The 22565-nt window shown below is 33.4% G+C and overlaps 2 protein-coding genes across 3 annotated transcripts; both read right to left on the bottom strand.

Annotated features, from left to right (window-relative positions):
• Nucleotides 1-4801: 4801 nt before the first annotated feature.
• On the bottom strand, nucleotides 4802-21364 carry LOC142633836 (uncharacterized). 2 transcript variants are annotated; one of them, XM_075808084.1, is made up of 9 exons: nucleotides 21027-21364; nucleotides 18061-18131; nucleotides 17878-17915; nucleotides 17659-17769; nucleotides 16698-16797; nucleotides 13797-15313; nucleotides 7288-7653; nucleotides 5873-6040; nucleotides 4802-5188 (listed from the first exon to the last, which is right to left on the bottom strand). In XM_075808084.1, the coding sequence occupies exons 6-7, from the start codon at nucleotides 13965-13967 to the stop codon at nucleotides 7462-7464; spliced, it is 363 nt and encodes a 120-aa protein (XP_075664199.1). In that variant the 5' UTR covers nucleotides 13968-15313; nucleotides 16698-16797; nucleotides 17659-17769; nucleotides 17878-17915; nucleotides 18061-18131; nucleotides 21027-21364; the 3' UTR covers nucleotides 4802-5188; nucleotides 5873-6040; nucleotides 7288-7461. The 2 variants fall into 2 exon arrangements, with proteins under 2 accessions (XP_075664199.1, XP_075664200.1); XM_075808085.1 differs by lacking the exons at nucleotides 4802-5188; nucleotides 18061-18131 and having other exon boundaries at nucleotides 5879-6040; nucleotides 7351-7653.
• Nucleotides 16405-21303, bottom strand: LOC142635151 (anthranilate synthase beta subunit 1, chloroplastic-like). The gene is made up of 6 exons (XM_075809357.1): nucleotides 21027-21303; nucleotides 19810-19865; nucleotides 18061-18131; nucleotides 17878-17915; nucleotides 16698-16797; nucleotides 16405-16474 (listed from the first exon to the last, which is right to left on the bottom strand). The coding sequence occupies exons 1-6, from the start codon at nucleotides 21301-21303 to the stop codon at nucleotides 16405-16407; spliced, it is 612 nt and encodes a 203-aa protein (XP_075665472.1).
• Nucleotides 21365-22565: the final 1201 nt, after the last annotated feature.

Below are 22565 nucleotides of genomic sequence, written 5' to 3'. Positions count from 1 at the left end.
GGCCAAGATGATTCAGAATTCTGGTTTTTTATAGACCGCCATGTTAGAATGCTTTTATTTAAAGGGTTTTGTAGAAAATTCCTAGAAAAGTGTACGTTTCGTGTTATGTAACATGTTAAGGATCATAAAACATTACTGTATGTAATATTGTAAGACCAATTAATAGTCATAGTGTATGACCAATGGTGCAAAACATACCAAACTAAGAGTGGGATTTTTTTATTTTTTTTGAGGGGGAACTAAGAGTGAGATTTGGGAGGCAAGAAAGGGGCAGGAAAATAGATGTCATAGATGGTATCTAGCGCAATTAAATGCAATTCTGCTAAGCAATTCTACTTTTATATATATATATATATATATATATATATATATATGTGTGTGTGTGCTTGTAGAATTGCTTAGCAGAATTGCATTTAATTGCGCTAGATACCATATATATATATAAAAGCTAGAATGTAACATTTATTATTACTACGTTCTTGTTGAGCCACACCATACATCTATATCATCCATCTCTCTCTCTCTCTCTCTCTCTCTCTCTCTCTCTATTTTTTATTATTTCTTGCAACTCTACTTTATGTTGATGAAACATTATGTTTTTTTATAACTTTATTTTAGGTTAATAGAGTTTTGGTGTTGTATTTTTGAGTTCCACAACACAAGTAGTCTATCTCTCTCTTATAACTTTGATTTGATTTTTGTTTGAGTTAATACTTAATTATTTTGGAAGTGAGAACTTGAATTTATATCAATACACAACATTGGCTATGCATTTGAATGTGTCTATCAATTATTTAAGTAATATTAAAAATAATTTAATTCAAATTTTTTATTATCATGATTATCTCCTTTAAAAAATGTCTATCAATTATTTGAGTAATATTAAAAAGTAATTTTGTTATGAGTTTTTATTATCATGATAATCTTCTTTAAAAGAATGGTGAATTTGAATAATTTATTTGAAACTTTAAAGGTTTAGTTGTAGAGAAAAAAAATTGGAAAAACACTGCACACTATAACATAATTTCAAAGAATATTGACCATCTCATAAAGAAATAATATCAATCAAACACTACACCAAAAGAAGATTAAAGAAGCCCTTAATGGGCTGATTCAAGAGATTTGGGCTGATTCTAACACAAAACATTCCAAGTGTTGGAAAAACATAGTTTGTATCGCATACAAAATATACGTAGCGAAAAATTAACGGATCTACTTCATACGCAATTGAAAACATGTACTATGTAAATTTCAAAATTTAAGAATAAGAGAGCATACCTTGGCGCAGTGAAATTCAAAAACCAAATATTAAAAGTACTTGAGAACACTTTTAATCTTCACTCCAATTCCACTTAATGCCCAAGAAGTGTGGTCTCTCAATCAATTTCCAAGGGAGAATAGTTGAGTGGCTTACACTCATATACACACCATTTCATTCCACACAATAGTGTTTTCTCAATTATGTATGTTTTTCTCCTTATATCTAATTGGGCTAGCCTTTTGGGTCATTCCAATTGGGCTTTTATATGTGGATTGGAGTGAGACCAAAAGGGAACAAATAAGACTCTCGTTCTAATGGGCCTTGGGTTTTTCTGTCAATTGCTGACAAGTCCAAAGTTACTATTAATTATATTTAATATCACTATATAAACATAATTACACTCTAGACCTTATTAATAAATTATATCCCAAGACTTTATTATACATGCAACCCCTTCATAAAACATTCATAGTAATACAAAGTCATGAATATAGACTGCCACTTTGAAGATTATTACATCTTAATCCTTGAGTACCCGGTTTAATCCTCTAAGTTATTCATCATATATTTATGAAATCCAATTTCATAAATATATACTTTAGTAATAGGCCTAACACTCTGAATAACCAAACTCATTAAACTTATCTCAAATGAATATTTTATATCTTCGTTAAGAGATTATGAATTCCATTTTGAGAACATATGTTTCATTAACACTAAATGTGGCTGCCCAATATACTGAGATTTTGATCATGACTTTAGATCTCACTCCTGATATATCAAAGCAACCTGCACTTCATGATCAGGTCCATTATTCTCTCAGAATTAAGAGTTGATGTAAATAGAAGTCGTGAGATTTATTATTCATTTGATAGTCGTTAGAAGAATAATAAATCTCACAACGATTCAGTTTAATATGTCTTAACTCTTAAAACAAATCAGTATATCAACTAGAAGTCTATACTTCCATGATAAAGACAAATCATCTTAGTTGATATGTTATAATCTTCGCAAAAGAAATGCCCAATTTCATCACCGACTACGAACTAAAATTCTGAATTTACAAAAAACTTGTGATTTATATCTTCTGCGACTAAATCACATATTATGCATCTCATGGACTATATGATAATGTTCAAATATTCATGTTACCATTATTTTATATAATAATAAAACAACTTTATTAATCACAACATTAAGTCATACATAATTTCATACATAACATTATACAATAGGATTTAAGAGCACTAATCCTAACACCAAGCTATTGAGGGTTGATCTGGCTTAATTGTGCGTGATTTATGATGTGGATTAATAGCTGATTGACTTTCCAGCTCCATATCAATTAATAGATATTTTTCCTACTTTGGAGCTCCTAATTTCAGACCAAACCTACCTTAATTTTAGGCTTCTATTATTTAGAACGTTTTTTAGCTATTTTCCCATTTTGGAGTAGCTAATTTCAAACCAAATCAATTTTAATTTATTCTTTTATTATTTAGTACATTTTTTTATATTTTATATTTTCAGTCATGTCTTATAAATAACATGCACTCATTATAATAGAGGATTATTGAATAAAAATCGGAAAAACGTGAAGTTTTGCTTCTTCTTTTGGTTCTTCAAGAACTGTGAACTTATTAGGGATTCTTCCTTGTGGCGTACAAATTTTATACCTTCAGTTCGTGATTCAATTATAATCATTGGGTCAAGGTCTGTTACTTATACCTCTAGTTTGCGTTTCAATTATAAACGTTGGGTTGGGGTTTCTATCAAAATTTGAATTTTAGCTTTCTTGGGCAAATATTCCAATCTTATTTGTTGAGTCTCAAAGCACATCGATTGAGGTTCGCATCAAATATATTGGTAGAAATAGAAATATGAAAAATAATTTTAAAAATTGTTTAAGTTTTAGGGAAAACAAATTATACATTATTTCACAATTACAAAATAATTATTTATTTTCACGCATCGCGTAATTCTGCGACTAGTTTTATGAATTATTGTCAACCCTAAATCAAATGATCATCAAAATGTTTATGCATCTAAGGAAAGATACACTGCTGGGCCTCGGTATGATTTGAAAACATGAAAACTACTTGCAAGATACAAATGCTTCAAGAGGTCTGAGCCAGATCCAAGAAGATTATAAATATAGAGTCTGCAATTTTGGTGAAATTGCATATCAAAATATGTTACGTAGCTTTATATCGTTGTTGTGACATTCAAACCTCAATTCTAGATTTAGCTTCCCTTCTTTCTATCTGTTTAACAAAATTGCGGACAATTGTCTTGCCTTCAATGCTTATAATGCTTTTTGAACCCCCTGCAATTTTAAACCAATTTGATTGTTGTAGTTACTAATCCAGAAAGAAAGATTGTAGCAGTTACTAAACTGAAGATTAGAATTGTAGTAACAGTAAAAGAAAGATCATTCTATAAAGAAGAATGAGAAAGGAGATGTCAGCAAGCCAAACTCTTACTTAAAATAGTTACTTCTATAATATTTATTCTTTGGACTCCAGATTGTTTTCTAATCTATCCTGCAAGACCACCACAATTTCTCTTTTACAATATGCTACTACAACAAGATTGCTTTATATGACCCAATGTCATGTGTGTAGCAGGGTTGGGGTGAAAGTCAGGAAAAATTCCATAAGGTACAGCTTTGTGCTACAGGTACATCTTGGTTTGTAATTTGATTCAGAAATATCATATGCACAGATAGACAATTATTTTGAATCCCTTTAATGCGTTTGACATTAGCACAATCCTTCCCCAAACGTTGAATTCAAAATATCGCATCTAATTTTCAGTAAAGAATCAATCTTGTGTGTCCCTAAGCCATTGTTTTTTTAGATGTAAATACAATTCACACACCAGAAAAGTGTGTTTGGAAGTTTGAAGGGAGAGTAAAGTAGAGGGTATAAGGGAAAAGTGGATGAGAGGTTAAGGGAATGGTTATCTCTTCTCCTTGTTTGGATGTTCTACAAATTAAGCAAGGGGAGGGGAGGAGGGGTATAGATGTCCCTCCCCTTTATTTTGAATGTTTAAAAATTAAAATGGGAAGGAAAGGAAATAAAAAAGACATCATATAAATTGACAAGTATACCTTTGTCATTCAATTTAAAGAAATATATAAATTGACATCATAAGTGCAAGATTGACGATTTTTTGTAATATAAGTGGAACCCCTTCACTTTAAGGGTGGCAATTCGCGTTCGCCTGTCGAGTTCGTGTCGGGTTGAGATGTGAGTATTATGTTATATGGGTCAACCCGAGCCCGACCTATTTAGTAAACAGGTCAAAATTCCTCAACTCTAACACGACATGTTTATTAAACGGGTAACCCGACATGACACGTTTAACCCATTTAATTAGTAGGTCAAGTTAAGATCGACACAAATAACCTGTTAATAACCTGTTTGATTATGACCCAAACAACCTGTTTAATTAAACTTAACCCGAATAAACTGCTATCAACTCCCATGTATCTAAATTTATAATTCAACCATAAATCAAGTAATAAAAATTCAAAACAATAGCAAACAATTCTTTCATTCCTTCAAAATAAAATTACTAGTCCAAAAGGTTCCAACCCCCATACAATCAAATTCAAATTCAATAATATGTCAATGTTCCATAATAAAATGCCAAGATTATTACATAGCATCCAAGTGCCATCTCAAAAACTAAAAGACAAACCAAAATAATTACATGGCAGATCAATATTTCCATGATGGCAAAAAAATCCAAGTCCAACCATCCAAGTGCCACATCAAAAAGTAAAAGACATCACTGATTAAGAAACTAGATTAGAAGATATTGAGGGTCCCATTGAAGAGGTGTCTTCTATGTGCTCATCCTTATTGATATTCATGGTCATTATATCTTCAGTGAGCTCTTCCAACTCTGATTGTACAAGTTCTACATCAAAAAATTTAATGAAACATTAAAAACTTATCAAAGCATTATAAATAAGAAATTTAGAAATTGTGGGTAATCAAGCAATTGAAGCAATTGAATCAATTAAGTAAATAATAGTAATTCACATAATAGTAATTAGTAGTAATGAACTTGGATAAATGTGGATAAAAATACAATTGTACCTAGACAAATTCAAGTTTTAAAAAATAATACATATCAACTCTGCATTAAGCAAAACTTAACCTGTGAGTTTTTAAAGCTAAAAAGAGCTTTACAAGGAAATACTGAAATTTGAAACTTTTAGAAAAGCTCCATAAAATTTAGAGTTCGTATTTTATAAATTAATAGCTATAAAACACTAATTTCACAGGTAAAGTTTTAGTTTCTACCACAATGTCATAAAGAGAAAAGGAGAAGAAATTTCATGATCCTACATAGATATTGACAGCTAAGTTGGACAACGAAAGATAGGATAACACATCATAGATATTGTCTACTGTACCAAGTCTGCCAAATAACATCTATAAACTATTATATTTTGTCCATAGAGCAACGTTTCTGCCATTTAAAGTTGACATAATATGGGAAATCTGGCATATATATATTATTTTCTTTTTAAAAAATCATCATAAAACTTATAACTCATAACTCATTCAGCCAACATGTAAATAAAAAATACATTACCTATATCTGCATATAACCAATATCTGCTACAAACCAATGCCTCCACAACATCAGGTTTAAGTGCACTCCTGAATTGATCAATGACTCGTCCCCCAACACTAAAAGTGGATTCTGAAGCAATGGTAGAAATAAGAATGCTCAAAACATCACGAGCCATAGCAGCAAGTTCTGGATACCGAAGATATTGAAGGTGCAGAAACATTACTCACATATTTCCCAAACAAAGCAAATAATTTTTCACGAACTTTCAAATATTGGAATGAACTAGCATGCCCATAAAGTTTCTAATAGCACCAATCAATAAAAGGCAGCTTATACCTAGGGTCCAAGACCAGTGCTATGGCCAACACAACACTAAATTCTATCCAATACTTCTCAAATTTCACAAGCATTTGATTTGCCATTTTTCTCATATATTCATCCTCACTATCACTTTCTTTCTTCAAGGTAAAATAAACAATGAAAACTTGTGGAAAATATAAGTTAGCTGTGGGATATTTTGTGCCAGAAAAGACCAATGTCGCATCTTAAAAAACGGCCAAAAACTTCTTAATTTTTTCTGCCTTTTCCCATTCACCACCAGTAGGACAGTGCTTAAAATTGTGATCAGTTAACTCTAGGTGTTGAAAAGCACGTCGATAAGAGAGAGCACTTTGAAGCATTAAAAAAGTTGAATTCCATCTAGTAGGCACATCTTGCCTTAAACCTTCCTTACCATCCAAATCTATTTGCTTAACAGATTCATAAAAACTTTTTTTCCTCCCTTGTGAGCCTCTTACATACTTAATACTTTCACGAATTTTTGGAACAACAACATCAGTTTCTTTCAAACCATCTTGTACAACCAAATTGAGAATATGAGCACAACAACGAAGATGAAAAAATTCACCATTACAAACAAGTGCTTTCTTATTTTTCAATTGAGTTCTAAGCATGTCAACAGAAATATCATTCGAAGAAGCATTGTCCAACGTCACACAAAAAATCTTATTCTCAATGCCCCACATAGATAGCAATTTATAGACTTTTTCAAACAAAGACACACCATTATGTGGTGGTGGCATGAAGCAAAAGCTCAACACTCTTTTCGGTAAGACCCAATTAGCATCAATAAAATGAGCTATAACACACACATAACCATCAGTTGCTATAGAAGTCCACAAATCAGATGTCAAACAAACTCTACCAGGAACAGATGCCAACACAGATTTCATCCTTTCTTTTTCCCTTTTACACATCTTAACCATATCATTTTTAGCAGTATTTCTAGAGATATTAGGGACATCAACACACAAGTAAGAAAATACTGCCCGTATACCAACATACTCAACAAACTTGAAAGGTAATTCATGCATTGTAATTGCAGCACATAACAACTCCCTAAATTTTGCAGGATCAAATTTAGGTGAACTTACAGACATTGCATTTTGGCCAAGTATAAGCTGCCCAACATCCGTTGTGTCTTTTCTTGGACATACCTTCAAATGCCGCTTCAAATTTCCAGTACCATATGCTCCGGCAGCAATATATTCATTTCCACACTTCTTGCATTTGCATGTAGGCTTTTCTTCATCTTTTGTGGGAAGCATCTAAAAGAAACGCCAAACGGTTGAAGTCCTCCTCCTTTTCTTGTTTTCGTTGTTTGTCTTATTCTTAGACTTAGTCTTAGCCTTTTTTGGTGGAGGAAGTTCAGCCACTTCATCAAGTTCATCTTCCAAGTCAAGGTCTTCTCTTTCATACTCAATGTCAATGTCAATAGGAATCAGCTCATCACTTTCCATCTAGACCAATTTAAAGAAAAATTATTGATCAGAAATTTAGTAATTCTAAGATGACATAAACAAATAAACTTGAAAAGAAATCATAGAGAACAACAAATAAATTTAAAATCAACAAAACAAACAAACAAATCTACTATAACATTACAGTGATTAACACAAAAAACAAATGGATCTTCAATTATTTTATTTTAAGATGATAGAAACAGAAAACACTTGAAATTAAATCATAGAGCAAGACAAATTATTTTAAATCAACAAAAGATAAACATATCTACTTTTTTTTATATCAGTAAAAAAGATCTCCTGTTATGTACTAAAAATCAACAATATAGTGATTACTAGTATACTAAACAGTGAACAATAGTGACAAATATTTTTCTGTACAGTGATGTTTTCTGCACAGTGGTGTTTTCTACACATTGTTATTTTTTTGCAGTGTAGTTTTTCTGTACATTGGTGTTTTTCTGCACAATGTTATTTTTCTACAGTGTAGTTTTTCTGCAGTGTTTTTCTGCACACTGCACAGTATTATTTTTCTGCTGTGTTTGTTTTCTGCTGTATTTATTTTTCTGCAAAATAAATATGGTTTTCCCCTATTTTGATGTTACATGTACTGTTTATCATATAGTATCTAATAAAATTTCTATCTTTTATCTAAAAAAAAGAACAAAACAATCAACATGATAGTGATTAACAAAATAAACAAGCGGATCTACAATTATTTTATTTTAAGATGATAGATACAAAGAAACTCGAAAAGAAATCATAGAGCAAGACCTAGTTATTTTAAAATCAACAAAAAGAATACAAACAAGTCTACTATTGGTACTAAACAATCAATCGTATTAAAATCCCTAAATCTAGGAAAAAGAAAAGCTTTTACTTTCATTCAAAAATACACCATTCAATCGTATTAAAATTTAATCTTTTTATGCTTCAAATTTGTTTGAATACCCTAAACAACAAAACTTTCATACAATTTATGCACCCAATTCATCTGAATATAATTCCAAGCATTTAATCATTCAAACACAAACCCAATCAACCCCAAAAACCCAATAACAACTAATCAAATTTAGCAATACCCAATCACTAACCACAAACACTGATTAATTTCATTACTGTTTCATAACCCAATATTCAAAATCCCTAAAAAGCTTGTAATCAATTAAAGCATATGCAAATCGAAGCCCAAAAAAGCCCAAAATTAAAACCCTAACGAACACAATACACCTCCAATTAAAACGAAATCAAAGTGCCACAACAAACACAAAAACGAAACGATTTTCGATCAAAATTGACTTACTTTGATCCAAAGATGTATGCTTCAAAATCAATTCGATCTCAGATCGCTGAACCGATCGGATTCGATTTGCAAAAATTTTCTCGTTTGCCCTAATCGGATTTTGAGAATGGAGTTAATTTTTTAGATTAACACAATAAACAACAAAATCTACAATTACTGAAAATTTCATAAGTAAGAAAACAAAACAAAGCAAATATATATAACATTTATACCTTCCTAGGGATTCTGTGGCTGAAAGCTGAAGAAAAAGAACTGGTGAAGCTATGAAGTCGTGAAGGAGAACAGAGAGCAGAGAGGGCAGCCACGGTTTTGAGGGGAAGTAATATTAGAGGGGTCGGCTAGGGATTTGAGGGGAAGAGAGAGTAGAGTGTTGAGAGACATGAGGCGGCTAGGGTTTTGATTTTATAGTATAGATTGTAGAATCTATATCTGTAGGAGAGGCTGGAGTTTTGAGGAGAAGAAGGTGAGTCGCAGGAGACAGAGTAATGAATTTTGATGAAAACGAAGAGACACAAGGTTCAGCAGAGAAGCGTGAGGTCTGGTTTTGAGGAGAATAAATCATAGTTCATAGCTAAGCTTATATACCTAGGGTTTTAAGGGTAAAATTGTAAAATTACCTTTATAAGCTAATCGGGTCAAACGGGTTCAATAGGTTGAACACGAACACGATCCGTTTAATAAACGGGTTAGTCGTGTCAACCCAAATTTGACCCGAACCCATTCAGCCTCAACCCATGACTTGTTTATAAACGGGTTAGCCATGTCGGGTTCGCGGGTCGTGTCAGATTTTGCCACCCCTGCTTCACTTCCCTCTACGTCCCTTTAACCCTCCAAATTCCCCCACTTTTGGGGGAGTTAAAAATGAGGGGTTTGAAAGCATATCTTACCCCTTCAAATCCCCCCAAACCTCTTCACCTTCCCTTTTAAAAAACATATAAACAAGGTTAATTAAACCTCTCATCCCCTCCCCTCTCCTCCTCCATCCAAACAAGCAAGTAAAGATTGGACCCAGGACTCTCACCTTTCATCACTTTATGGAGAGATGAACTGCCATTGTTCCATAGGCCAGAGGCAAGTTAAAACCAAAAATATCTCTCCATGTTTAAATAGGAGCCTAAGGGTGAAAAGAAAATACACCCTTTTTTATAAGTAGAAAAGAAATCCATTATGACCTCCATTTGTACCTTGGTGGCTGTATCTTTTAGCAAACTCATAAGAAAGAGAATATGCTGGTTCGCCCTTTTTTATAAGTAGAAAAGAAATCCATTATGACCTCCATTTGTACCTTGGTGGCTGTATCTTTTAGCAAACTCATAAGAAAGAGATTATGCTGGTTTGGTTAAGGGATTCTCACAGAGCGTAGGGCTCCTATCTTGAAATTTTATTTTTTGTTTTGTAGTTAGTTTCAAAGGTCAACCTAGGAAAGAGTTTTCTTTTCTTTTTTTTCCTTTTTTTTTTGGAGGGGAGTGGGTCGAACCTAGCGAAGAGTTCACTATTTGGAAGAGAACATGTCAAGCAGCAATCACCAAAACTTAGCGCAGAACCAGTTACCAATTTGGGTCTACTGGTAGGTGCTTCATATATACACTTACACCCATTCCTAACCCAATCTTTGCTTGAAAAAGGTTAGGTTTGTTGGATGAGAAAAATTCATGCATTTTAGTACCCTATAGGTCCACATGAAGTGTGTTCAAGTGACAAAACTTCTTGGATGGCTAGAGAAAAACTAACCTTTTGGAATCCCAAGACAAAGGATCTGGGCATTATGCCAATTAAGAGGTAGAGAAACTAATTAAGAACCCCTTTTGGTCTGGGGTTAAGTGTGCACAGAAGTTATTTGAGCCTTACTAGCTTTTTGTTTGAATCCTATTGTTAATAGGATTTTATATGTAGGGATAATTGTTTTCATCGAATGATCAAAATTAGTTGTCATTAGGGTTTCCTACTTTATAACAGGTTTGTTAATCCTTTTGGGACTAGTCATTTGGAATGAAGATCTGCAGTTTTTTCTTCTTTCATCTTGTGGTATTGAGCACTCTATTCCTTCTTTGTCTCCTTCTCTCATCTCTTTCACTTGTCTTAAATTCCCTTCACCTCTGATCCCCAACCCCTTCAAACCTTGAAAACCCACACTTTACCAAGCCAACTATTCCCTCAAACAATCAACTCTAGCATCCGAAACTTCAAGATCAAGCCATGGTTAATATTTATAATTTATGCCACTGCTCATAGCTTCCAAAATTGGTTTTTTCTTGTCTTATTTGACCATAACCCCTTGATCCTAATACATATTTCTAAACCCTAAAAGCCCTATATTGTTCCAAACCATGAGCCACTAATTCACAATTTAATTCAACCTTTAGACTAAAGGTTGTTCCATCTTAAAATTCCAGCAACCTTTTTCCTTCAGTTCTTTCAACTTAGACTCACAAAACCCTTCCACAAGCCCACATAATCATATTACAACATGTTTGCGAGTAAGAGAGCCCATAAATTCAACAGCACCCTGCATCAATATACTAACCCTTACACAAACCTGCATTCATCTACATTGGCGCAGCCAGGATCCTATTTGAGGAAGAGAGGGAGGTGGGTATTGGGATATATATTGGCTAACAAAGGTGTCCAAAGCTCTTCAAGAGCTTGACTATTTCCCCGGGTGAGTGTACGCCCCCCCTCCCCCCCCCCCCTAATATTCTCACACACTAGGTAATTACAGGGAGGAATCCCTTGGGGTTGGCCCTAAGAGGCTAGCTAAAAGTATTGAACCCAAGACCTTGTGGAACTCTAGTATCAACAAAAAAAAAAAAGACCTCATGGAGCTCATAAGGTTTTAGGAATCACTAGGCCAACCCTTTGGGAATGGGATATTAATACACAAAGGAAGCACTTCCAATTTTACACATTGGAATAATGTTTGACGACCCAAAAAGCTGGTTTAGTTTAATTTTGAATCAATCTTTAAAATCAAATCAACATTGAACTAGTTTGAGTTTTTATGCAATATGTCTAAACTCAGTCTTTAATTAGTTTGACATTATGTTTGGTTTATCTAAACTAAATTTACTGCAACACAAACAAGATATCTAAAAAGAGTGTGTGAAACTAAAGACATAATTGAAATTTAATTTTAATGTCCTGGAGATGTTTGTTCATGAAAAAATAAAGATAAGTTTGCTTTGATATTAAAAAGAGATGTAAAAGGAAAGAAAATGCAAAACTCTTTTTTTTTTTTTTTGCGTGTTGGGGTTTTGGGGGGTGGGGGAGAGTTTCTTTCATATTTTAGCTTTGGTAAATACTAGCTAGAAAAGGAGGGGAATTTTTTTTTATGAGTGAAGAAGTTACTAGAAATTTTGGGGGAAAAAAAACGAAATTCAGAAAGCAGTTTTTGTGTGAGAAGTTTGATGTGTAGTGTAATATATTTGGTTTTACACCCATGCAACTACTACTTACACAAATAATATGACATCCTAATTTATCCCTTGGATTTCTTCTTTAGAAACACCACGAGGTGCCAACCAGATGAGCTACAAGGCTCTTGGCACTAATTTATCCTTTTTTAGTGTTCTAAAATGAATTATCGCTTTTTTTATACTTGTAAAAGAAGGTCTAATGTAATAAACAGCTAATAAATGCTTGGGTGTTGGGAGGGAGGGGGGGACAATTAATCCTTGGGTCGGGGAGGAGGAGGGGGTGGGGAACTGGGGATAATATGTCAGCATAAGGGTTATCATTATTTAGGGGTATCAGGAGGTGCATCTGCCCCCCTTGCTCCATCATTGCATATCTACACACACAAAGACACCTCAATTGGATTCTCTTACCTGTGTATGTGTCTTGTGACTCTAAGATTTGTTGCCTAAGCAAATAATCACGCATGCAAAATTAGTGAAATTTCAATCACTACAACTGATGGGTTGCCCAGCTTCACAATAAATTTCCACTTACCACCTGAAATGTATTCTCATTCCAAAAAAATGCCAGTGAAGTAACTGTTAAAATATGGGCTCATGGATTTAAGATGAAATCAGCAGTTCAAGGTGGCAGTGGTCCTGTGATTATCCTAATGCTAATAGTTTTGAAAAGGGGGAGAGGGGGTACTTCCAACATGCTATCCAAACATTGCTCTAGTTAGCCAGTGATCATCTAAGAACTACTTTTGAGAAACGACTTTCAAGCAGTTGCTCCTCCAATTGACAGTCGTACTAACTTATGCTTGGACAGAACAAAGGTTCGGGACACAAAGAGCCCAACTAATGGCACCTTACTTTCTACCAAATAATACCTGAATGCCAAGTATGGCTCGTAATAATCTGTCCTCCAATGACAAGACTACTTTTCCTGTCCTATTGTGGTTCCAGTATTTGAAGACAAAATGATTTGGCCTAGTCTAGAGTAATGTTATAATTCTTTCCATTATTAGCAGTATTTATTTGCACACCAAGAATAAATAAAAAGGAAAAGGAAGCAAGGGGGTTGCATAGAAAGAGGAAAGTAAATTGCAGGACCAGAACTTCATATGTTACAATACAACTTTGAAATATGGAGCTAAAAGATAAAGTACATTCATCTGCAGTACCTCTCAAAGTGTAGAGGCCATGGTATTTCAAACAAATTTCCCACCATTTTCTTATAATAAAAAAATCCCACAATTTCCACCATCAAAAAGTAAATTAAATATAATGACACCTCATCTTCTAAGTCCACAAGGTGGTGTACTAACATTGTAAGGTCCATTTGCCTAACCCAATGGACCTTTCACCCTCATCAATTCCTCTGAACAAAAAAGTAGTCTCCCTCAGCAGATAATAAGTGAAAAGGACAAACAAAATCATACCTGTAGATGCTTATATTTTTTGTGACGAGCAGCCATTACCAGTCCATCCTCTGTCCATGCTGTAATCTCGAGTTCATCAACAGGAAAACTTTCCTTCTCAATCACAAGGCTGTGATATCTACCAGCAGTGAATGGGCGGAAGACACAGACCAAGCAAAAACCAACCAACATCTTTGGTAATAAGAGAAACCAACAATAACAGATAAAAGGGCATCTTCCACTGAGATTTAATCGAAGGGAACAAGTAACAAAGAACAACAAGAAAGGTAACCCTTATTGATCAGGAAAACCACCCATGTACACCGGGGGTGTACACGGGCAGTCAACCAATCTCTCAAATTACAATGCTCAAGCATATCTAATAAAGTAGAACAGTGCAGGGAATTAAAAGCAACATTTTAATCCAGTAAAGTATGAAAAAGAAAGATTTAATCTCAAGAATAGACTGTTCACATCTCTCATGAATCATAAAACCAAAGAATAATTATTTCTCTCTCCTAGTCAGAACTTTATTAAGGCATATAAGCATGGTTAAATAGAATAGAGTGAATGCTGCACAAATGAATTTTTTAATAAAGAAATACGAGGCAGTGGTTAAATAGAATGGAGAATACTTCACAAATGAATCATTTAATAAAGAAATACAAGGGTGAGCTATTTGGAAGGAAAATGGTTCTCATGTTATTTTTAAGAATGTTGGGGTAGAATGGGGGTTTAAAGAGATACCCCAATGATTCGGACACCTCTTACAGTGCCTAATGGTGTTCGAACCCCAACCAGCCCCCTACCCCCTATTCACCTATCAAAAAAAGAATGTTTGGGTAGAAGGACAAACTGCAAACATATGAATAAGGTTCCTTACACTTTGTTTGGTTGGATGTAAAATATTTTACAATGAAAATATTTTACAAAAAATAATTTCATTTTACAGTGTTTGGTTGTGTATTTGAAAATTCATTTACAAGTGTCTGTTTCATGGTAAAATAAAAAAAAAAAAAAACCCTTCCATTAGAAACAACCTAAACTCAAAATTCTCACCAACCTAAACTGAAATTCTCAAATTTTGATAAGAAACATAGCCATGAATCAAACCACACAAACTCAAATTAGCTAAAAAAATATATAATAATAAAAAAACACAGATTTGCAACACAAAAAATAAAATCAGATCTGCAAAAAGCCAAAAACACAGATTTGCAAACAAACAAAAAAAAAAAACCCAAATATGCAAGGACACCGGTAGAGATCTACAGAATTTTTGTGTGCCAAGGCCTAGAATTGTCACATGATTTCTTCTCAACAATCTTAACATTTCAGTGTCCAACAACAAAAAAATCAACATAATTGCTCCATGAAAGTCATGAGGAGCCGTACATGCAGGTAATGACTTCCATCTCCAAGAAGAGTGGAGGCGAAGGCATGGGTGGCATTGTAAGTTGTGCTGCTGGTGGGTGCTCTCCCTATCTGGCTTTGGCTAGAGTTGGTACTTGGGAGTGGTCAGTCTGTGAATGTGATTTCTACACGTAAGAGATTGTAAAATGTAAAATGTTTTACCAAAATTTTAAGAGTAAAATATTTTACTTCTTGCTTCAATTTTATAGTTGACCAGATTTTACAACAAAACAAACATGGTAAAATGTGTAAAATATTTTCCAAGGATAACATCCTCTTTACCAAACATATTAACCTATTAACTAGTAGGAACCATACGCTGGCCAGATACTTTATCCTGTAAATTCCACATATATAGTGGACGAACCCATATTACAAATTATTAAACCTGACCCAATTAAGTTTTCCACTCAAGTTTCTTTTAATCTGCTAGCAAACCATAAATTGCAAATGAAGTACATGATTTATGCATTAAAAACCAAATAACCAAAAGAAAGTGGATCCATTTTTCTGTTATTTACACGAAAAATAAAAAAATTTCTCAAATTTTTACCGTCTTGCATATGGCATTATTGTGCTGAGTTTATGACAAATATGATTCATAGATCAGTCAAGTTCTTGAGATTCAAAAGTGCATGTCACAAAATTTTCTATCTCAGCTTGTCGCATCCTCCAGCAGAAGAAATAACTGAATTGAATACCTTTTAAGCAGTATATATCAAGAGCATGATATAGCAAAAAATGGGGTGATTACATGTAAGCCACCAAAATGAGCTTACAACAAAAAAAATAAAGGTAAAATACTATTTTGGTCCCTAAACTTTACCAAAAGTTTGTTTTTCATCCCTAAACTTTGAAAAGTTCTTTTTTCATCCTTAAACTTTGTAAATAGTTTTTTCAATAGTTTAGAGACAAAAATAGGGATGAAAAAAAAAACTTTTTCAATATTTTAGGGATGAAAAAGAAATTTTTTAAAGTTTAAGGATGAAACTAAAACATTTTCAATAGTTTAGAGATGAAAAAAAAAATTCTATAGTTTAGGGATGAAAAACGAATTTGTTAAAGTTCAGGAACGAAAAACAAATTTGTTAAAGTTTAGGGGCAAAAAAATGAACTTTTAGTAAAGTTTAGGGACCCAAATAGTATCTTACCCAAAAATAAATGATACTTCAAGCTAGTAGCTTCATATTGTGAAGCTGATTTGATGGGAATTTCCCTATATTCCCAGAGAGTATGTACCAAGAGCTATGTTAGGAAATACCTGGAACATACTCAGTGCTCCAAACCTTTATTAGGGAATTGATCATATAAAGTCAAGTCAACCCATTTGCAAAAAGATGACCAAAGCTATGGTGTAAACCAAGTTTAGAGAAAAAAAAAAATCCTAAAATTACTGATCTTTGGAACTAAAAATATTGCAATCAAGGACACTATTCAGAAGCAAACAATTAATCCGCATAATATACAGTAGTATTAGATTTTTAAGGGTATATGGAATAAAGTGTATACTTTGATAACCCAGCAAACAAGTTGTCTTCCTGCTTCTCATCATAATACACAAGGGAACTCTTTCCGTGCATGACACCAGAAGGAGAACGAACAACTTTCCCTGCAATTGTACAAAAACATAAGATTGCATAAAATGGAAATAATACACCTCACAGTCACAGTACCCCTCCCCAACCTAAAACCCTCCCTTCCATGAGTTGAACACTAAACCCTAGACCTCTCCCTTTTAAAGGAGGAAAGGTAACCAGTAATACTGGATACAACGGCCCTTGGTCCACAGGGGAAGGGGTCCATTGGCTATAGGGATACTGGTCCACAAACAAGGATTGCATTAGAAACCCACAAAAGAGCAGTTATCCATCGGCCACAACAAAAACAAGAACACTACATGAATCCCATTTTCCATTGAGTAGAGATGTGCATATATTCAGTAATACTAACGCGGGACAACCGGAACAAAACTAAATAACAGAAAAATAAATGCATATGACCTAGGACTCAGCACCTAAGTATGGCTTTGAGTCAGCACTAAGCAGGGAAAACACTAAGCAGGGAAACCACTAGAAGTCAGCACCTAGGTTTTGGACCTATAGTCAGCATCAAACCAAAGAGAGACCAAATGACCATTTTTTCATTCATCAAAATATCAGCTTCCTCTTCAAGAGTACAATAGGTTGCTCATAAAGGATTGTTAAATCCTAGTTCTAATTGGCTAGGAAACCCTAATTGCCCTATTACAAAAATAACCTTGCTTCCAAATTAAAAGTACTAATAGCCTAATAAACTACTAGGACCTAAAATATAAAAATACAATTGACTTGCAAACATAAATAATACTAAATAAAAATCTTCTTACGTCGCCTACCTCATATACCATATAAGTTAATTTAATCAGACATTCAAATGAATGAATCCTATATTGGGATCACTTATAACATTAAAGACATCAAAGAAGACTCACCACCAAATGCCTCTCCTATGCATTGCAAACCCATGCACACGCCAAATAAAGGCACAATAGGTCCAAGTTACAATACGGTTTGCAACAATATCCCAGAATCTTGGGGTACACCTACAAAAAGAAAGTATGGCCTGTAAAAATCTTGATGTGAGTAGATCCTTTTTTTTTTCCATTTTTGGGAGTCTATAGTTAGAAACAACACATCCAAAAAATTCTTACCTAGCCCTGGGGATATCAGGATTCCTCTTGGATTCATCCTATAAAAATGCAAAAAGAATCACATACATGATTTGTTAATTACATCAGACACTAGGTGAGATATATACTACATCAAAAATCCTTCACCACCCAAAATACTATCACATACATGCATGGATAAGCAAAAGTAATACCAATCCTTACCTTTTCAACTCATCCACCATTATTTCATCATTCCGATAAACTTCAAAGTAACATCCTACCTCTCCCATATACTTCAGAATTTTAATAAAAACAAAGTTATTAGACTAATAGTTTCTAATGGCTAAATACATTCAATAAGAAAAAATAAGGCTAAGTTATAGTTTTTGTCCCTAAAGTTTGCATGAATTTTGTTTTTCTTCCCTAAACGTTAAAGAGTTGATTTTTTGACACTAAACTTTTTAAAGGGGTGTTTTCAACAGTTTAGGGATGAAAAAAATAACTTTTTACAATAGCTTAGGGATCAAAAATGAACTTTTTTAGATTGAAAATTGATAAGTGTAACATTTTCAATAGTTTAGGGATGAAAATCGAAATTCATGCAAAGTTTAGGGAGAAGCAATATTTTAGCCGAACAAATAATAAGAGCAAGGCTAGAGACACTGAAAAAACCACCAAAATTTGCACACCATTTCACTAAAACACTCAACTCGCTTCAGCCCACCACATGACATATTTATGTGAAATGGTGTGAAATTTTCTATGGTTTTTTCAGGAGTCCCTAGACTTTCTAAAATAATGAAGATAATCATTATGAGATTATGTTAACAAAGAAATAACTTTCCAAGTATACACAACATTGTGAATCTTCATAAAGTAAACTATGCAAAACGAGGGAAAAAAAATTCTCTACAATATAAATAAGTATTTCAGCTGGATTAGTTCACTTTACAGAAAAAAAAAAAAAAAAAAAAAAGAAAAAAAAAAAAAAGAAGAAGCTGAAAAAGGTAAGAGACTTATTAACCTTTCCTTATATTGTCAAGGGGATCTAAAATTGATTGCAAGTGGTTGAATAAATTAGAGCTGGAACACTATTTTTCCTCTTTAAAATTTCTCCCTTTATTATCCTCTTTTTTTCTTTTTTGGATAAGTAACGAAATTCTTTTACAAATAAAACAGACACAAGTCCACTGGAATGTACTATGGGAAAATACAATCAAGAACCCAAATTACAATGGTCAAACAAATTAAGAAGGTAAGAACATGAACACGTTTGTAAAGCTAAACTCCACTCAAGCAAAGTACGAAAGAAAAAAGACTTCATCTCAAGAATGGACCATTCACATCCATCAAAACACCAAGCAGTCTGGAAAATCAACCACTCATGTAAATGACATTACAATGGAATTTCAATCCACTAGAAATATAAACCAAATCAGAATCGCCAAAAACAGCTTGCTATGATACAAACAACAAAAAACAGGGTACATTGATGGAACAAATTGTCTCAGAAAGGCAACGATAAATTAGGTGCCACTGTCTACAATCATCCTTGGTAACACAGGGACGCTGGGAGCTGTTTTCGGTAACATCTTCCCAGTTTATTCCTAAATAAGTTGAAAGATAAATGCTGTCATTAGCCATAAATACTGCATTTTAAAAGGGGGCCACCAAACTCAAAAAAAAAAAAAGAGGGGGTGGGGTTTTTTTTTGGGGGGGGGGGGGGGGGGGCACTCTAGCTTTGTTCATTTTAACGTAGAAGGACCAAATACACATAATCTTAACATCAGTTGCACTAATCAAAAAACCAAATCTTAACATCACTTGCAATCAATTTTTTTGGCTATCCTAATCAAAAGTTAAGACTGGAGGACTTCAGTGCTTTTCCCTGCCAATTTGCTTATATGAATCTTAAGTAGCCCTAACTCATTATGACTGGACTCTGTTAATAAATATTAACGCTAAGTTGACCTGCTCATAGATTCGTGGAACCAATAAAAACGTGTTTCCTCCAGAAGAACCATTTTCTGTCACAGTAAATTAATAATCAGAGAATTGTATCAAAATGGATATATCAATAAGGAAAAGAAAATCATATCCAAATGTGTTTTCTTTGAGGTTAAATTCAACTTTGAGGAATTTTTCCATGGCATAGCAAGGAAAAATATATCTCATGACCACTTCTGCCATCCCAAAAGAGTGCTTTGTTGCATGTCATTGGAATATTGTTTCTCTACAAGTAAGGCTCGCTCCATGGAAGAAGAAACCAAGTTGGATTAACAAGAACATTGGTTCAGCAGTGAGACTATACTAAAAAGAGATTAAGGGACTTCAAAGAGGTGTCTGGTAATATTAATATTACAGAATTGGACAAAATGGACAGTGCATAAACGAGTCACAATATCATGCTCGTGAAGTTTTGCAAAACCCGTAAATTGTCAGAACTTTTATAGATTGTCACCAGTAAATTGTCAGAACTGTTATAGATTGTTGGATAGCAGTCTATATTCGCTGGAACTGATTGGTAATGACAGATAATGACTATTATGTTGTGGATATCGGCCATTAGAAATGTGACATCAGTAACACATGTTAACATCGAGCAATATCATACCAATTGATTGTTACATGATGTAACAGCTTTATTCCAATACTATGTAGGTCCAATTCTTAATACAGCATACCCTTGTCTATAGCATTTCTCCACCAAAATTGTACTATCTGTTTTTTCTTTGATTGCAGCAAACCATGGCTATTTCATAATGGCCAACACTAGACTTCAACAAAATCATTTTGTTTCAATAAGGTGAAACATTACGTTTTTGTAAAAGAAACTGAATGCCTCCCCACCCAAAAAAAAAAGCCCCAGAAAAATTATCACACAGAATATATTTTAGGCCATTATAGGTAGTTTCAAGAGATGTAGAAATCGAATTTAAGAACCACAGTCCCTTTCATTATACACAAAAATTCATTCATTTGCTTCCATCAAACAACAAAAACATAAAGAAAGACAAAAATGTAAATTATATAAACAAGAATATTGGACTCAATTGTACCACACACACCCTCTTCGCTCATAAAAAATAAAAATAAAAAATAAAAAAGTGTCATACATCATCCGATTCCAAACATAAGAAAACTAAACCAAACTGAAAAAACAAAAAGAGGAGGAACTGAGGAGGAACCTGGGTTGTAGGTGAAACTATCGTAATTGTCGATGACGATAATTGGGCTGTCGCATTTTTTAATGGGAACGGTAGAGTTGACGTTGGGTTGGACCGTCAATGAAGCTTTCGAATTTGAGACTAACCCATTTCGTGTTTTGAGAGGGAGAGTTATAGACAAGTGGTTGTGGTGGGCAAATAGGCGAGAATTAGCATTTTGGTTTTGGAGGGTATTGGGGTTTAAGAGTGAAGGTTTGGGTTGAAACAGAGAGGCTTGTGAAAGTGAGGGAGTAGCCATTTCTGTTTCGACAAACGACACACTTCCAGATTCTTTCTACGTAGGTGTTTTTGTGTTTGTATTTGTGTTGTGAAAGGGACAGAAAACTTTTAAAAAGTAGTGTGTGGTTAGTGCAAGCTAGAAATGCATGATAAGAGTATCTTCGGCAGGCTGTCTAAATTTTGGTGCTGTTTGAAAAGTTAACAATTAATTTTACATTTCGCAACCTATTTTTTTTAATACATTTTTTAATAGACTCTTTATTCTTTTCTCTATCTTATTTAAATATTATTTTTTTATTCTTTTTTTAATATATTTTTTTAATATTCTATCATTCATCTAATTTTAATGAGAAATGTTACGTTCTTAACATTTTACAATATTTTCACAATAAATCATATGTGGCAAGTTATTATTGATTTTAATTTGAACACATTACAATAAATATTTTTCAAACTTCAAACAACATTAACAATTATATTTTTTTAAAGAGAAATGTTGTGTCTATAACATTTTTCTGCAATACTTTCACAATCTTATATGATAAGTTGTTACTAATTCTAATTTGAACCCACCATTTAAATAATTTTTTTACTCATCAATATCAACTAATAACAATCTGTTACTTAAAATTTATTATGAAAATATTGTGAAAATATTGTAATAATGCTACTCAATTTTAATTTCTTATTCTTATATTATTTTTCCTTTCTTTCTTTAGTTTTTTTTCATCCATACGTTTTTCTTTTCTTTTCTTTTTTCTTGTTTGTTCTCCTCCAAGTATGTTCACCTACCCCCATATCTATCTTCACTCTTTCTCTGACCTTTTGTTTTTCAAGTCACCTTCAGAACATTTCTCCCCTTCTCCCTTTCTCTTTCGTACTCTTTCTCTTACAGACACACACACAAATTTCTCTCCCTCAATCTCACACAAACAAATTCTCTCTCATACCCACATAGATCACCGACAAAGAACAAAGATTAGAGTCCTCCACACTTCTAAGAACATGTAGCTCACCATATTGGTCAGATCGGCGATCTACCTATTTTTTTTTTTTTTTCCTGGTTTGATTAGTTTTATTTTATTGTTCAAATTTCATTAGGCTTATGAGAAAGATTGTTTTTGTGTTTCAAATCTTTCGATTGGGTTTTCGTTTTGATTGTGGTATGTTTTAGATTGTAACAGTTGAGATAGAGAAGAAGCACGAGAGACTGAGAGTGAAGAACGAAAGAGAAAAGGGATGAGAGAGAAAGAATTATTTTTTTATTCAACCGGGTATTAT

This window comes from Castanea sativa, chromosome 5, assembly GCF_040712315.1.
Source record: "Castanea sativa cultivar Marrone di Chiusa Pesio chromosome 5, ASM4071231v1".
NCBI lineage: Eukaryota > Viridiplantae > Streptophyta > Magnoliopsida > Fagales > Fagaceae > Castanea > Castanea sativa.
Note: the sequence above shows the minus strand (reverse complement) of the source record. Positions and strands in the feature narration are given on the sequence as shown.

Excerpts from the sequence above, each read along its gene's own strand:
- LOC142635151 (XM_075809357.1), bottom strand. The coding sequence starts at position 21,303 with ATGGCTACTCCCTCACTTTCACAAGCCTCTCTGTTTCAACCCAAACCT. Across the intron at positions 17,916-18,060 it reads ATGGTGGATGAGTTGAAAAG|GATGAATCCAAGAGGAATCC; the intron begins GTAAGGATTGGT and ends GCATTTTTATAG. Across the intron at positions 16,798-17,877 it reads CCTGATATCCCCAGGGCTAG|GGAAAGTTGTTCGTTCTCCT; the intron begins GTAAGAATTTTT and ends GTACAATTGCAG.
- LOC142633836 (XM_075808084.1), bottom strand. The coding sequence starts at position 13,967 with ATGTTGGTTGGTTTTTGCTTGGTCTGTGTCTTCCGCCCATTCACTGCT. Across the intron at positions 7,654-13,796 it reads AAAAATATAAGCATCTACAG|ATGGAAAGTGATGAGCTGAT; the intron begins GTATGATTTTGT and ends AAATTGGTCTAG.